The sequence below is a fragment of the Pseudorca crassidens genome, chromosome 12 (assembly GCF_039906515.1).
Source record: "Pseudorca crassidens isolate mPseCra1 chromosome 12, mPseCra1.hap1, whole genome shotgun sequence".
In the NCBI taxonomy this organism is placed as follows: Eukaryota; Metazoa; Chordata; class Mammalia; order Artiodactyla; family Delphinidae; genus Pseudorca; species Pseudorca crassidens.
Window position 1 is genome coordinate 13,635,798 of NC_090307.1, and position 16,572 is coordinate 13,652,369.

The 16,572-nt window shown below is 44.4% G+C and overlaps 1 protein-coding gene across 3 annotated transcripts in view; it reads right to left on the reverse strand.

The window, feature by feature from the left end:
* The window catches only part of TNFRSF11A (TNF receptor superfamily member 11a), a 62,324-nt gene that overhangs the window by 30,143 nt on the left and 15,609 nt on the right, over positions 1-16,572 (reverse strand). For all 3 annotated transcript variants that reach the window (XM_067698898.1, XM_067698897.1, XM_067698896.1), the window contains exons 2-4: positions 5,674-5,755; positions 4,062-4,187; positions 135-278 (exon numbers count right to left, since the gene is read on the reverse strand). In XM_067698898.1, the coding sequence (XP_067554999.1) occupies positions 135-278; positions 4,062-4,187; positions 5,674-5,755 (352 nt within the window). The remainder of the gene's footprint in view (positions 1-134; positions 279-4,061; positions 4,188-5,673; positions 5,756-16,572) is intronic.

The window sequence follows — 16,572 nt, forward strand, 5'->3', positions numbered from 1 at the left end:
CCCTCAGCCTCCTCCAGCGGCCCCTGGTCCCGAAGAGTGTCATGACTCAGGGAAGCCGTCTGAGAGGCCGCTTTGGCCTGGGGGTACTTGCACGGCTTTGGGAGCGCCGCCAGACGCGGGACCCCGGCTCGTACCCGGGAGCCGGGCGCCGAAGCCGGGCGCGCACTCGGCGTTGCGGCGGCAGCAGCGGCAGTCCTCGCTCCAGTGGTACCCGGCGGTGCAGGCGCAGCGCCGCGGAGCCGTCCGGTTGCCGGGCTCCACGGCCACCAGGGCCTTGCCTGCGGGAGAGAAAGACAGGGCGGCGAGGCAGCGGGAGCAAGGGCGGATACACACCTTCCACCTCGTGCCACTCGCTCTCCAGCACCACCAGCCCCAAACCACCCAGACCGCCCCGGACGCAGCGCACGGATGAATCACTCAGGACTCCGGGATTCAGGAACTCCCAAGTTCCCCCTCACACTTCCTGTGCTGGCACTAAAACATCCCAGAAGGTTTTTTGTGTTTTTTTTTTCTCTCTCTCTCTCAATAATTAAGAGTCTTGTGGTTTTTGAAAAGTCAGTTTTCATGTTGGTAGGAAGATTAAGGCCTGGGGAGTTTCTGATCATTGACTATTTTGACGAATGCAAAATAATCGACTTCACAGCTTCTTGAGTTTTAGTAAATTCAAATATAACAAACATTCTTAACACCAATGCTAGATCAGACCTAAGAGAACTGGGTTTCTGGAGACTGGGGATTCATCTTGGGATCCCGCAGGACTGCAGGATTATTCAGAGTCCTGAAAACAGGCGTCACTGTGGGATTAGATACGGGCAAAGTAAGGAGGTTGGGCCTGGTGACAAACTTGGAATTTAATCTCTCCCCCAAAACTTAGGATAACACGTTAGTTGTCTCTTTTCTCACAACACATAGCAAAGCGCTCTTCTCTTCTCCTTATCTCAAACCTCCTGGCTCTTTCCAGTTTTTGTGGAATAGAGATAAATGCTCACACACAGTCGACCCTCATTATTCGCTGGTTCATGTTGGCAATTTCGCCTACTAGTTAAAACTTAATCGTAACCCCCAAATCAATAACTCCTGGTGCTTTTGCAGTTATCCTCCAACACATGCAGAACAGCGAAAATTTTGAGTCACCGGCTGGACGTGGATGTCCCCAGCCAAGGGCAAACGGGGTGACACTGCCTTCTAGTTTTAGCTGTCACACTGGAAATCAGAGTCCTTTTTGAGGTCTATTTAGTGTCCTATTTTTGGCATTTTTGTGTTTTTTATTGGTGAGTTCACTGTTTAAAATGGCCCCCAAGCATAGGGCTGAAGTGCTGTCGAGTGTTTCTAAGTCCAAGAAGGCCATGATGTGTCTTCTGGAGAAAGTCCATGCATTAGATAAACTTTGTTCAAGGCTGTTTATTGTGAGTTCATTGTTAATGAATCAAAATATTTCTTAAATAAGGTGTCTTTACACAGAAACACATACAAAATGAGGTTATGTTCACCCACCCAGGAGTGGTGGTTCAGTATTTGCTAGCTCAGTGTTTGTGGTGACTTTATAGAACATAACTACCATGAATAACAAGAATTACCTGCACACACACATGCATACATGAAACAACACAATAACATTTATTTAAAACAGACTTCCTACTCCTCCTATACATCCCCATCTCACCTGGATTGTCCAAACAGCCCTTGTACTTTATATTTCTGAATACTAATCAGAGTTTGTTATGGACTGATGTTTGTGTCCTCTCAAAATCCATATGTTGAAATCCTAACCCCCCCCCACCACAGTGTGATGATATTAGGAGGTGGGGACTTTGGGAGGTGATTAGGTCATGAGGGTGGAGCCCCCATGAATGGGATTAGTGTCCTTATAATAAGAGACGGCACAAAGCTTGCTTCCGCTCTCTCTCTGTTCACCACCACGTGAGGACACAAGAAAGTGGCTGTCTTGAAACAAGGAACAGGGAACACACCAAGAGCCCCGCCATGCTGGCACCCTTATCCCAGACTTCCAGCCTACAGAACTCTTCTGTATATATATTTGTTGTTTAAGCCACTGAGTCTGTGGTATTCTGTTATAGCAGCCTGAACTGCCTAGGACAGAGTTCCAAGAGAAAACAAAGAAGCCAGAAACCTGTTCCCTCCTTCACTGTCTCAAGTTATAACCAGCAGGGAGGGAATGCTTCCTGTTCCCATTCTTTTCAGACCAGAGCTGGGTGAACCTGAGAAGTCTCCACTCCCTTCTGTGTCCACTCTCCAAGGCCCAGGTCAGCTCTGAAGCACCAAGACCAACTTGCATAAACATGGACATACTGTCTGGAACATACGAACAAGTGTCATTTTCCTTGGAAAATTTGAATTCCAGTATCCCACTCAAAAGTAAGTGCATGTGGACTTCCCTGGTGGCGCAGTGGTTAAGAATCTGCCTGCCAATGCAGGGGACACAGGTTCGAGCCCTGGTCCAGGAAGATCCCACGTGCTGGGGAGCAACTAAGTCCGTGCGCCACAACTACTGAACCTGTCCTCTAGAGCCCATGTGCCACAACTACTGAAGCCCACGCACCTAGAGCCCATGCTCCGCAACAAGAGAAGCCACCATAATGAGAAGCCCGCGAACCACAATGAAGAGTAGCCCCCGCTCGCCGCAGCTAGAGAAAGCTTGCAAGAAGCAACGAAGACCCAACACAGCCAAAAATAAGTAAATAAAATAAATAAATTTATATATATATATATATATATATATAAGTAAGTGCATGTAAACCTGTGTGGTTATGAACAATTTTGACATATTTTAAAATATCTTAATGCGCTAGTTTTGGGGCTTTAATCAATTTTGGCAGTAGACAGAGTGAATCTTTCTTTCCAAGAGACAGCAATGAGTCAAGCTCATTACTAAGCAGTGGGAAAGAAAAAAGACTTGATCAGATGCTTCTGCTCAATGGAGTTTCCATGTTACCTTCTCTGGACAAAGTCTGCCAGCTGTTTCTAACACTTTAGAAAAATTACAATGTTTAGAAAAATGCTTATTTCCTAGTTCTGTCTACTGAAAAAACAAACAAACAAACCTATATACAAGGATCAATCCAGTAGCAATGAGTGCTTCCCAGCACCCAGACTGAAGTTGCTAAATAAGATGTTCTGCTGAAAGCAATGAGAAATCCTTGGAGAAATGGCTGATTCCACCTTTAGGGCAGGAAACGTCCAAGGTGAGGCTGGGAGCAAGAGAGCTCAGAAGGACACCGGGGTCCACATCGAAAGACTTGGGGGCCACCTGGGAGAGGTGAGATAATCCAAGCACCAGTAAAACTAGTAACCGCAATAGATTAAAACACCTCAAAGACGTAAGTGCATGAGTTCATAATATTCATACAATTCCTTTGGAGACAACTTGGTGATCAAGTCATTATTCTGAAAAGTGGTAAATAAAGTTACAAGCGTTCATTCTGCCTTTCCTGTATATACTGTACTTCAGGGTAACAACCCGCTGATGAGGGAAGTTTCTCTTTAGAAAGCATTCCAGCCAATAAAGGAAGAAGGGATGATGGAATTAGAACATCACCTTTCTGCAGCCCCTAATGAAAATGGATCTAGGCCATGATCATCAACAGCTGCTAATATCACCCAAAAGAGAGAGAAGCAGCTACTCTGTGAGTACTGACATCACCACATTATGCTCACCTTTGAAGGAGTTTTGTCAAAAACAAAGCAGAAAAACCCAGATTCTGATCAGCCTTCTAGATCTAATAACCCCTTTACAGGAAATATCGGAGATATGAATATTCAGATATATATATATATCTCTGAATCACTTTGCTGTATAGCTGTATAGCTGAAACTAACACAACACTGTAAATCAACTATACTTCAATAAAAACAAAACAAAACAAAACTATTCCAGAACAGAAGTTCTACATGAAGAATTTTAACACAATCCTTCTGGGATCCGAAGCACATCTTTCTGGGGGTCTGTGGTCAAAACTTCTTCCCATGGCCCCTAAAAGAGACAGTGTTGCTGTATCTAAAAATATCATTTATCCACACAGCCCCCGGCATGACTGACTCACCTGTATCACAAACTTTATGCAGCAAGCATTTATCTTCTTCATTCCAGGTGTCCAGGTATTCATCCGGGCCGCAGGGCAGACAGACGCTTTCAGAGGTAGCAGTGCATTTGGAAGACAAGTACTTTCCTTAAATTAGAAGGGGAAACATGCACCAATCAAAAATACTTCCTCCCAAAAACGCCAACAAATCAACAAAAATGCACCAATCTGGGAATTCCCTGGCGGTCCAGTGGTAAGGACTCCGTGCTTTCACTGCTGTGGGCCCAGGCTCAATCCCTGGTCAGGGAACTAAGATCCTGCAAGCCACGGGGTGTGGCCAAAAAACAAACAAACAAAAAAAACAAGCACGAATATACTGGACCCCTTACATGACCATGATCCCAGGACATCCCCCAAAGGTAGACTGATACATGAGATAAGACCACATCTCACAGCGACGGCTCCTCAGCCCTCCCGGCTGGCTCAGATAACCTCTCCTGGGTTTGCTGTGCCTGTGTTCACAGCAGTCTTTTAGGTCTTCTAAGTAAAAGATCACCCCTTCCACCGCAAACCTCTGCTGACTCAGGAAAAGAACTATGGTTTTCAAACTGGTGCCTACAGAACTTGAGGGGTTCCCTGGGGGCTAAGCAAGAGGAACTTCCTCTCACCTCTCCCCTCCCATCTTCAAAACCCCTCTCCTGTCAACCTGGATAGTTAACTTCTTTTGTCCCAAGTACACTGTGGGCTCACGGTTAACTTAGTTTGATCAGAGAGTAATACACACACACATGCACGCATGAAAATCACTGGATCTTCATTCTACGAACCCAAAAAGTATTTGTAGCGGAAATATCTAAAGGATCTTGTTATAAGGTAAGCACGTTTTCCTCAAAGCTCTCCTCCTCTCCCCAGCACAGTGAGTGAGTGAGGACCCTCTGGACTTGGGGCTTCACTGAGGCCATAGAAACACTTGGTCACCTTCTGGCAGAGCAACTTTGGGGAAGTGGTGACCAGTCCACCTTCTACACCTCAGCAGGTATCGTGGGGAGGAGTTATAACAGGGTTTCGGCAAGTTTTAGCAGTGATTCTAGGATAGATTACCACCCCCATCCTCCGCTAATTTCTGTGAAAATAATACTTTTTTTTTTTTGGCCACACCGCATGGCTTGCAGGATCTTAGTTCTCCCACTAGGAATCAAACCTGGGCCCTTGGCAGTGAAAGTCCCGAGTCCTAACCACTGGACCGCCAGGGGATTTCGCAAAATAATACTTTTAAGTAAGAGTTGTATCTCATATTTTGAGAGTTTGAATCACAAACTTCTAAAACAGAGTTTCAGAAACCATCTTGCCTTCTCAAGAAGCAGCGTTTTGGAAAGCTGGTACTTAATTCATGTTCCAGCATGTACTTAATTCAAGTACCAGTTTCTGAAATTGCTCTTGATTTTTAGGTGATTTCATCTACTGAGAGAAAAGTTTTTGTCCTCAGAGTGACAAACACCACTACCTGCCACCGCCATAAAACGCCTACCCAATTTCTTTTTTTTGTCTGGCAGGATAGAAACGGTTCCTTAGATTAAAAAAAGAACCCCACCCGCTTTTGGAGTACAATGACAGGAGGTTTGGAGGTACAAACCTGGTTCACATTTGTTACAGCATCGTCCAAGGCGCTCGTAATGCCTCTCGCTAGTACACGGAGAGGTGATCTGAAAAGTCACCTAAAGAGAAAGTAAGCATCAGGTAGAGATTAGGCACAAGTTCTTTCTAGAGAAAACAGAAAGTGAATTACTGACTCACATTTCTGAAAAGTATAAGAAATCACCGTAAACAGTCCTGAAACAACTGCTCTGCATAATACCACCCCCCTCCCAAAGATGTCGCTTTCCTATTCTAGCCCATTTCTCCCTAACAATGTACAAAACCAATGATTCTGGCACCCAAATCCATTTAAGCATTTAAAACAATTTCGGTCATGCTCCTGGTAATAGGCCGGATGAAAGGGAAATTTACAAATGGTACACAGAAGGTTGAAAACCGCTTTACACAACCCACATACGAAATTGGTCCCACTTCTGTGTCATCACATGGTGGACAGTTTGCTCAGTCCACTTTGGTCATAAGACTGTAGAAGGACAGAATGGGGCCCCTTAACATGTGTCTTATACCAGGGGAGGCCAACGGTGGTCTTACAAGCTAGCTCTGATTTTAAAAAGATGCTTAATACCGCTTACCTTTTAAAATTTTAAACATGCAGAGAATCTGAAAAAGTGGGACAGCAACGGGTTACAGGAAGCCTTCTGGCTTACAGCCAGGAGCCCTGACCGACCGCCCGCTGGCTGAGGGATCCCCGACAAGCTGCTTCAGCTCTTTGAACCTTGTCTCCTTTCTGTATGATTCTAATACCAATACTAATTTCCAAGTCTGCTCATCTAAGCAGAACAAAACAAAAAGCCAAGTCCCTTACAATCACTCAGATTCTTATCAGTTTGCCACAGAAAAGCTCTTTTCTTTATCAGCTTTCTCAGCATCAGAAAAAAAAAACCACACATTCCTGTTGACAGGCAGGCAGTGGAGGGATGAACTGAACGAAGAAGTGGAAGCACTGGGCTCAGCTGCACAGACTTCACACTGTGCGTACCAAGAGTCCTGCTGGGTCCCACGGATCCAAAGTTACAACCTTGCCCTCATGGGACTTCCGCACATCAGGGTGTGTGCTATGATGGAGCCAGGTGGGTCCCTCCCTCAGCTGAAGGCCAGGGGAGGTGTCCCAAGGAGTGTGACAAGTGAGCACAGGCTCACAGGATAAAAAAGAACTCAGCCAGATGAGGAAAAAGGAACTGGCCCGTGGAAGTGGAGGGCAGGGCAAGGAAGCCGTCTTTGACAGAGCATGAGATGTTCAAACAGGGATACTGAGGCCTGAAGTGGCAGGTCGGGTGGGGCTGGCAGTGGAGACCATCAGCAGAGTCCCGGGAGACGAGACCAAGGACGGTCAGAGCAATCAGAGGGCTTCACCTGCCTATTCAAGAGCTTGGATGGGAGGTGTAGAAATAGTGTAGCTTGGAAGAAGCCGTGCATCTTCACAGTACCTCAGTTATGAAGGAAGTTTTCTAGAGAGAGCACCACACCCAGAAAAACCCAGGCTAGCTGAGTACGGTGTGCAGGATGCCCCCAGTACGGACCTCTCCGACCTCCCCCAGGCCAGGTAAAGGGCTTCCGGGAGGGCTGGGGCCAGGGACAGTTACTCTGAGGCCGATGAGAATGTCAAATGTGCTTCTGGAGCCAGGTATGCCAGGAAGGTTGTATTCGGACTTGCTTCCGAGACCTGTCTAACACTCTCTGTGGACCCCTGATAACATGGATTGATGTTCCCCGAGCATTCACCACGTGACAGGGTCTGGTGGACAGTGCAGTGAGCCCACTGAACATTAGGAAGAATGATGTAACAGAAACCACCCCACCTCTCCTTTCGGGTCTCTTTTTCTCTTTGTTTTTATAGGAATCTGTTTCTCTGCGCCTGGCACAGTAACGTGTGCACGCAGAAGAAAGAGGCACAGAGGCAAAACGGTGCAGCTGAATTCGGTGAGTGCAACTTTTGTCTCACAAACGGGATTTGTCTGAGCCTGATGATATGTGAGCGCTCCTGCGACGCTGATGACAAAGGCAAACAAGAGAAATGTGTGGTGGGAGATAAAGGTCGATGGCTTCTGACCCATAAGAAAGCTGCAAGAGCCTCTGTAAGATGAGCACAGACTTTGTCTGTATTACACACACAGCTTCTCTTTAGGGGAATTTGGTAAAAGGACTCCCCCCAAGCAGCAGCTTAGAAGGTCTGTCAGGTGCTACAGGCTGTGCCCTGGGCTCCAAATCCTGGTACCTGGTGAGCATCATTGACCTGAATATGTGGACAATTTGTTTACACGTTTAGGAGAGTGGCAGTGATTCATTCAACCCATCCGCCGTCTAACCCAGGAGCGTAATACCTCCTAGCAAAAATGGGGAAGCTACTGATTCCAGAGGTAACCAGATGTCTCAGCTCTTAAACAGATTTTCACAGATTATTCCTTAGAATCCATATCTGTCTCCTAAGCTTACTGTGACTTTACACCTGGACATGTCTTCTTTTTTTAAAATGGAGATATAATTCACATACCATGAAACTCACCCTTTCAAAGGGTGCGATTCAGTGTTTTGTTTTGTGTTTTTTTTGTATATACACAAAGTTGTGCAACCACCACTGCTAACTCCAGAACACCTTCATCACTCCAAAACTGATATGTCTGTTTGACACAGCTCTAGGATTACAGATCTTTTAAGTTGCATAAGCAATTCTGCTACTGGGAGAATTGGCTATGGTGAGGCAGAAAATTATGGAATTAATCTAATTTAAGGTATAGCTTAAACTGAACCCTACTTTACTCTTGAGTTACATCAGATACTTTGCAGTACACCTTCAAACCTTCAAAATGGCAATAAATATACAACTCAAAAGGCAACATACATACATAGATATGGTTACGGAAATGTGGTTTGTGGGTAAATAAAAAGAATCTGGAAAACTCTCTGTAGGAGGCCTACACCTTCAGAAGGCAAGATGTGCCTTTGTTGTGTTTTTTCCTTCTCTTGTTCTGCCTCTCTGCTTCTAAGAAGCTCTCTGCTTCTTTTCCCCCACTGGCAGAGCTGTAGCTCTAGGATGACCTTCTTATTAGAGGATCTGCAGCTCCCCAGACTTCACATAGCATGTAAAGCTTGCCCTGTGCTGGTCTCACTCTGATCCTAAGCTCCACGTCCAGGAACCCTGTGGTTTGCTCTCTGCACTGCAGTCCCCGCATTTGTAACTATTAGGAAGTCCAGATCTTGGACACCCTGGCCTGTCACCTTTTGCTGATCCCCTGAGGACTTGTCCCTCCATGCTACAGGCCAGAAGGGCTCTACCTGCCTGCCTCCTGGATCCCAAGCTCCCACATCCAACCTTCTTGGGCTCGGTTTCCGGTTAGCCTGAGCTGGATCTCCTTGACACCAGCCTCCCTCTGTCTGGATAGCCTGCCAAATACATCCCCAGACTGGTGGTTTTTTGATGTGAATGAACGAATGCCCTTCAGTCCCTCCCAGTCTGACCCCTTCTTTTTCTTTTTTAACATGTTTATCGGAGTATAATTGCTTTACAATGCTGTGTTAGTTTCTGCTGTATAACAAAGTGAATCAGCTATACATATACACATATCCCCATATTCCCTCCCTCTTGCATCTCCCTCCCACCCTCCCTATCCCACCCCTCTAGGTGGTCACAAAGCACCTAGCTGAGCTGATCTCCCTGTGCTATGCGGCTGCTTCCCACTAGCTATCTATTTTACATTTGGTAGTGTACATATGTCCATGCCACTCTCTCACTTTGTCCCAGCTTACCCTTCCCCCTCCCCGTGTCCTCAAGTTCATTCTCTATGTTTGCATCTTTATTCCTGTCCTGCCCCTAGGTTCTTCAGAACCATTTTTTTTAAGATTCAATATATATATGTGTTAGCATATGGTATGACCCCTTCTTTTTCCTACAGATTCTAGCTCTGACATCTCCCATCTCAACAGCAGCTGGGAGAGCCTCCAGGCTGCTCAAGCCCCTCCTGGTCCTCTGGCCCTTCCCTCCCAACAGCTCAGAATTTGGGCCTGACTCTAGCCCCCAAGACCAAGCTCCCAACGGTTATGAGGTAGTAGCTCTTATTATTGGTAGCAATCCTAGTAAGGCAGTAATTTGATAAAAACATGTTCCTGCTTCAGTGTTCTGGAAGCAACCTCCCAGGGAATGGGGGGATTCAGCAGAAGGCTGCAGATTTTCAGTTCATCGGGTGATTTTGTCAACCACCTCCAGTCTCCTCTCTTTGCCCAAGATGTAGCAACAGAAGGCTTTTGGTAACCGAGTTGAGACGTACAAACTTTGAGTTACCTATGTTTTTGTCTAGTTTGCCTTCAGGATTGACCTGTTTCCCTCTAAAACAACAGAGCTTTGGAACCATCGTTGTTTTCATTAAGCAAGTAAAGCAGAACCACTTCTAAAATGTCTATCTATTGAATAAAGAATACAGTCACATACATTCAAAATCAGGTCTGTTGCAGCGCTTGTGTTTTGGGGAATACGATTTGATTCATGCATGGTACTTAGAAGTCTCGTAAAAAACCAGCCATGTCCTACCGACCACAGTTCTTAATCAATGAAATACAGAAGTAATGTTTGGCCCCCAGAGTTTACATCGACTAACTTCTGCTTTCTCACAGACTTCCCCTGAGTGTATAAGAAACACTATAGAGTCTGTTTATGGCAAATAGCCTTTACATCCCCTGCCTCTCCTTCCCCCATCTAAACTCCTTGGAAAGTCTAAATAAAGGAGTTAAAATGGCAAGACAATACACCTGCTTTATTGGCCATCTGTTGCCTCACTTTCTTGTGTGTTTTGTGTCATGTGTGTATTTGTTTCAGGGCATACGGGCTGGTATTTAATTTTAACGGCTGACAAACTCTTCTGGAATAAGCATGTCCACAGTCCGTGCGAGGCTTTGGGAGGCCGGAGGGAGATAATAAATTGTACATCAAAATCGTCTTTATAAAGCTCCGTGGATTTATTTCCCAGTGTAATGCCATGTTGGGTCTAACCCTGAGAAACCCCAAGCTGAAGAAACATTTCTGTGAGCTGAGCTGCAGAGACCGGAGGGTCTGGATTCAGAATTCTGCAGGGAAGGTTGACTTAAATATTTATTTTTCGTGCTGTTAATCAACCTAATTGTAGTGAAAGCCGTTATGAATACTAAAATTACTTTGCTGCTCTACTAAAAATTCATGCTGACACATAACAAAACAGAAAGAAGCTTGGCTCCTTCTGTCAAACCAAGGGGAAAAGAACCCAACCCAGACGAACAAATGAGGGATTTTCCATAGATTTCATTTTATAAAATATCACCCATGACTATACTTGAGAATTTGGCTGTAAATTAAGTAAAGGTGGTATCAAATCTCTGAATGTTACAGTCAACTGAAAGATGTGGTTTTTCTTAAGAGAGAAACTACTGGATGTGAAAATAACACCTAATAGTTCTGCTGCCCTTGAAAAAAATATCCTTAAAGAAAGTCACGGGGCTTCCCTGGTGGCGCAGTGGTTGAGAGTCCGCCTGCCGATGCAGGGGACACGGGTTCGTGCCCCGGTCTGGGAAGATCCCACATGCCGCGGAGCGGCTGGGCCCGTGAGCCATGGCCGCTGAGCCTGCGTGTCCAGAGCCTGTGCTCTGCAACGGGAGAGGCCACAGCAGTGAGAGGCCCGCATACTGCAAAAAAAAAAAAAAGAAAGTCACGAATGAAAAGTGCTCTAATCCAGAATAGAATAGAAATCAATTACTAGTGACCTGTGTTCCCGAGAACACCAAGAAAGCGGCTTTACTATGAGGGTCTCACACCAGGAAATTGTTTCTATCTGAAGGCTTTTGTTTTTAGAAATAAATGAACAGCGAACAAACAAAAGGTCTCAGTCATAGGCCAGAGGAACCGACAAACAAATGCTGTTCCTTCTTGTCCATTTCTTTGAATGTCTCTGTTTTTAGCTGGCTGAGCAGTCAGGCCAGAGACGAGGTCTAAGTTTCTCCCCTCAAAACATTTCAGTTAGTGAATCCAAACACAGACCCTTTCAACCGATATGTTCTACAGGACCTGCTCAGTTTGGTCCCTTTCTTAGCTCCTTTTCTCCAGAAGCTTCCAGTGGCCCTGCTCTATTTTATCTGGCTTTCTACTCTTGAACATGGCACAGTTATATGTCTGTTACTGCAAAGAAAGCATCCACTGTCATGCCTCTCGGTTAAAAGTTCAGAATTGGAAGTGGATATCGTAGAGGAATCATTTTGAGCTTGCACATCAGATAAGGCAGGTTTCCAGAGAAAACAGAAAAATGAAACACTAACTGAAGTAAAGTCTGACATGCCAGAATGGAGGGATTTAGCAGAGCAGAGGCCAGGGCCAGAAAGACACAGGGAGAAGGGAGCATGGTACCAGCGCGCTGGTGAAGACGGAAGAAGCTGCCTGGCCAGGTAGCTCCCCTGGTCAGTTAGGGCAGGGCAGACTTCAGGACAGGATTCTTCCAACCAGGGCAGCTCTTAGAGTTGAGCTTCCAGATTGGCCTGGATAGAAGAATGCCTGACATTTCTTTAATAAAACTGTCTACATTTCTACAATTTGAGGACAAGGGGGGAAAATGTCAGTTCTAAGCCTCAGTCTATTCACCTGTAAAATGGGGCAAATAATTGCATCCATCCCACCGCAGTGAGGATGAGACGGTATAATTCATGGAAAATGATGTATCAATGGCAAGTGGCAATACTCAGGAAAAATGAAGGCTCTGTTTTTTCACTTTGAAGCGAAGGACCTTTCTAGCAGGTAGCTGGGGGAATGAGGCAGGACGGGAATTGCGTCACTCACTCACTCAACAGAGGGGCGCACACCTGGCTGGCGGTCGGTAGGGGGGATGCTACTGTAGGCACCTGGGCAGAATCGGTGAACACTAATTACTTTTATCAGATCGTTCCCTGGTGGGGGGCTGGAGGGAAAGGAGTGGGACAGAAAAAGGAAAGAGGGTGGAAAAGAGACCAGGGACTCGTAGAAAAATTCTGAAGGCCTGGCAATTTTCCTGAGCGTACCATCCCTGTTTAGTTTTAACATGGCTCTGATGACAAAAGCTGACGGCAGATTGTTTCAGCTGGGCAATTGGAAAAACATGATTTTGGGTTTTTTTTTTTTGCTGCACCTCCAGGCTTGCGGGATCTTAATTCCCTGACTGGGAACAGAACTCGTGCCCCCTGCAGTGGAAGTGTGGAGTCCTAACCACTGCACCGCCAGGGAATTCCCAGAGAAACATGTTTTTAATCCAAAAGGCTTATTTTTTTTTAAAGCATGTTTGACTTCACATAAAGAAGTGCTTTCTCATGAGACTGAAATGGTGGCAGGTGGCCCGAGTCATGGTAGTGGCTTTCTGTCTGGAGCTTCAGTCGGTGATGGGGACGGAAGCCAGGCTGGGGAGGGAGCGAGCTTACTCAAAGCTTCTGCTGATAAAGTGTTTGCTAGATTCTGTCAGTGATTTCTGTCAACTGGGACAGAATCGAGCTATGACCAAATGCCCTTCTAGACATTTTCATTTTAGAAAAACTCAGAATTTCAAGAGAAAGAATTTCAAGCTTACAGGTTTACAGAGAAAACATCAGACTTGTTTTTCTTTTGCACAAACCAAAGCTTCACATTTCATACTTCAGAACATTACACAGGCACCTATAAGATAGTATGTTATCAATTAAAGAGATAAAATTAAGGAGCAGCTTTTGGGGATCTCCTGTGAACCCCAGTAGATCACCCCACGCATTCCCTGGAGAACACTGAACTGTGGAACATGTTAAGAGTGTGAAGACCCCACGTCTTGCAAGCCAGGTATGTGGTCTAAGTCATGATGGAAGTGGATACAGAGAATCAGAGGGTTTAAATAGAAAACTCCCTGAGTGTCCAAAATACTACAATTCACTTTACAGAAACATATTTTACATACAGCTTTTCTTTTTTACATCTTTATTGGGGTATAATTGCTTTACAATTGTGTGTTACTTTCTGCTTTATAACAAAGTGAATCAGTTATACATATACATATGTTCCCATATCTCTTCCCTCTTGCACCTCCCTCCCTCCCACCCTCCCTGTCCCACACCTCTAGGTGGTCACAAAGCACAGAGCTGATCTCCCTGTGCTATGCGGCTGTTTCCCACTAGCTATCTATTTTACGTTTGGTAGTGTATATATGTCCATGCCACTCTCTCACTTTGTCACAGCTTACCCTTCCCCTTCCCCATATCCTCAAGTCCATTCCCTAGTGGGTCTGTGTCTTTATTCCCGTCTTACCCCTAGGTTTTTCATGACATTTTTTTCCTTAAATTCCATATATATGTGTTAGCATACGGTATTTGTCTTTCTCTTTCTGACTTACTTCACTCTGTATGACAGACTCTAGGTCCATCCACCTCATTACAAATAGCTCAATTTCGTTTCTTTTTATGGCTGAGTAATATTCCATTGTATATATGTGCCACATCTTCTTTATCCATTCATCCAATGATGGACACTTAGGTTGTTTCCATCACCGGGCTATTGTAAATAGAGCTGCAATGAACATTTTGGTACATGACTTTTTTTGAATTATGGTTTTCTCAGGGTGCATGCCCAGTAATGTAATGGGATTGCTGGGTCATATGGTAGTTCTATTTGTAGTTTTTTAAGGAACCTCCATATGTTCTCCATAGTGGCTGTACCAATTCACATTCCCACCAGCAATGCAAGAGTGTTCCCTTTTCTCCACACCCTCTCCAGCATTTATTGTTTCTAGATTTTTTGATGATGGCCATTCTGACTGGTGTGAGATGATATCTCATTGTAGTTTTGATTTGCATTTGTCTAATTATTAATGATGTTCAGCATTCTTTCATGTGTTTGTTGGCAGTCTGTATATCTTCTTTGGAGAAATGTCTGTTTAGATCTTCTGCCCATTTTTGGATTGGGTTGTTTGTTTTTTTGTTATTGAGCTGCATGAGCTGCTCATAAATTTTGGAGATTAATCCTTTGTCGGTTGCTTCATTTGCAAATATTTTCTCCTGTTCTGAGGGTTGTCTTTATATCTTGTTTATGGTTTCCTTTGCTGTGCAAAAGCTTTGAAGTTTCATTAGGTCCCATTTGTTTATTTTTGTTTTCATTTCCATTTCTCTAGGAGGTGGGTCAAAAAGGATCTTGCTGTGATTTATCTCATAGAGTGTTCTGCCTATGTTTTCCTCTAAGAGTTTGATAGTTTCGGGCCTTACATTTAGGTCTTTAATCCATTTTGAGCTTATTTTTGTGTATGGTGTTAGGGAGTGATCTAATCTCATACTTTCACATGTAACTGTCCAGTTTTCCCAGCATCACTTATTGAAGAGGCTGTCCTTTCTCCACTGTACATTCCTGCCTCCTTTATCGAAGATAAGGTGACCATATGTGCGTGGGTTTACCTCTGGGCTTTCTATCCTGTTCCATTGATCTTTCTGTTTTTGTGCCAGTACCATACTGTCTTGATTACTGTAGCTTTGTAGTATAGTCTGAAGTCAGGGAGCCTGATTCCTCCAGCTCTGTTTTTCGTTCGCAAGATTGCTTTGGCTATTCGGAGTCTTTTGTGTTTCCATACAAATTGTGAAATTTTTTGTTCTAGTTCTGTGAAAAATGCCATTGGTAGTTTCATAGGGATTGCATTGAATCTGCAGATTGCTTTGGGTAGTAGAGTCATTTTCACAATGTTGATTCTTCCAATCCAAGAACATAGTGTATCTCTCCATCTATTTGTATCATCTTTAATTTCTTTCATCAGTGTCTTATAATTTTCTGCATACAGGTCTTTTGTCTCCTTAGGTAGGTTTATTCCTAGATATTTTATTCTTTTTGTTGCAATGGTAAATGTGAGTGTTTTCTTGATTTCACTTTCAGATTTTTCATCATTAGTGTATAGGAATGCCAGAGATTTCTGTGCATTAATTTTGTTTCCTGCTACTTTACCAAATTCATTGATTAGCTATAGTAGTTTTCTGGTAGCATCTTTAGGATTCTCTATGTATAGTATCATGTCATCTGCAAACAGTGACAGCTTTACTTCTTCTTTTCCAATTTGGATTCCTTTTATTTCCTTTTCTTCTCTGATTGCTGTGGCTAAAACTTCCAAAACTATGTTGAATAAGAGTGGTGAGAGTGGGCAACCTTGTCTTGTTCCTGATCTTAGTGGAAATGCTTTCAGTTTTTCACCATTGAGATGACAAAATTCAACACCCATTTATGATAAAAACCCTGCAGAAAGTAGGCATAGAGGGAACTTTCCTCAACATAATAAAGGACATATATGACAAATACACACAGTTCTTGAAAAAAAATTCTGCTGCTGAAAGTGAGGCTCAGGACTTCCCTGGTGGTGCAGTGGTTAAGAATCCGCCTGCCAATGCAGGAGACACGGGTTTGCGCCCTGTCCAGGAAGATCCCACAGGCCGTGAAGCAACTAAGCCCATGTGGCACAACTACTGAGCCTGCACTCTAGAGCCCGTGAGCCACAACTGCTGAGCCTGCATGCTGCAACTACTGAAGCCCGCACACATAGAGCCTGTGCTCTGCAACAAGAGAAGCCACCACAAGGAGAAGCCCACGCACCGCAATGAAGAGTAGCCCCTGCTCACCGCAACTAGAGAAACCCCGTGCTCAGCAACGAAGACCCAACGCAGCCAAAAATAAATAATTTACATATAAAAAAAAGTGAGGCTCAACTCTTCTCTGATTGGTACAATATGAAAAGATGTGTCTGTTGGAGAAGAATGTGAAGAAAATCATGACCATCATGAATACTATTATAATAACTGACCTGCTACTAAGGGATTTGGGGCATTCTAAAATGCATTTTACGAATGTGTTTCCAGTGATAAAGAGTATTCAGAACTCCAACTCGAAGGTGTTCATCACAGCTGGTCA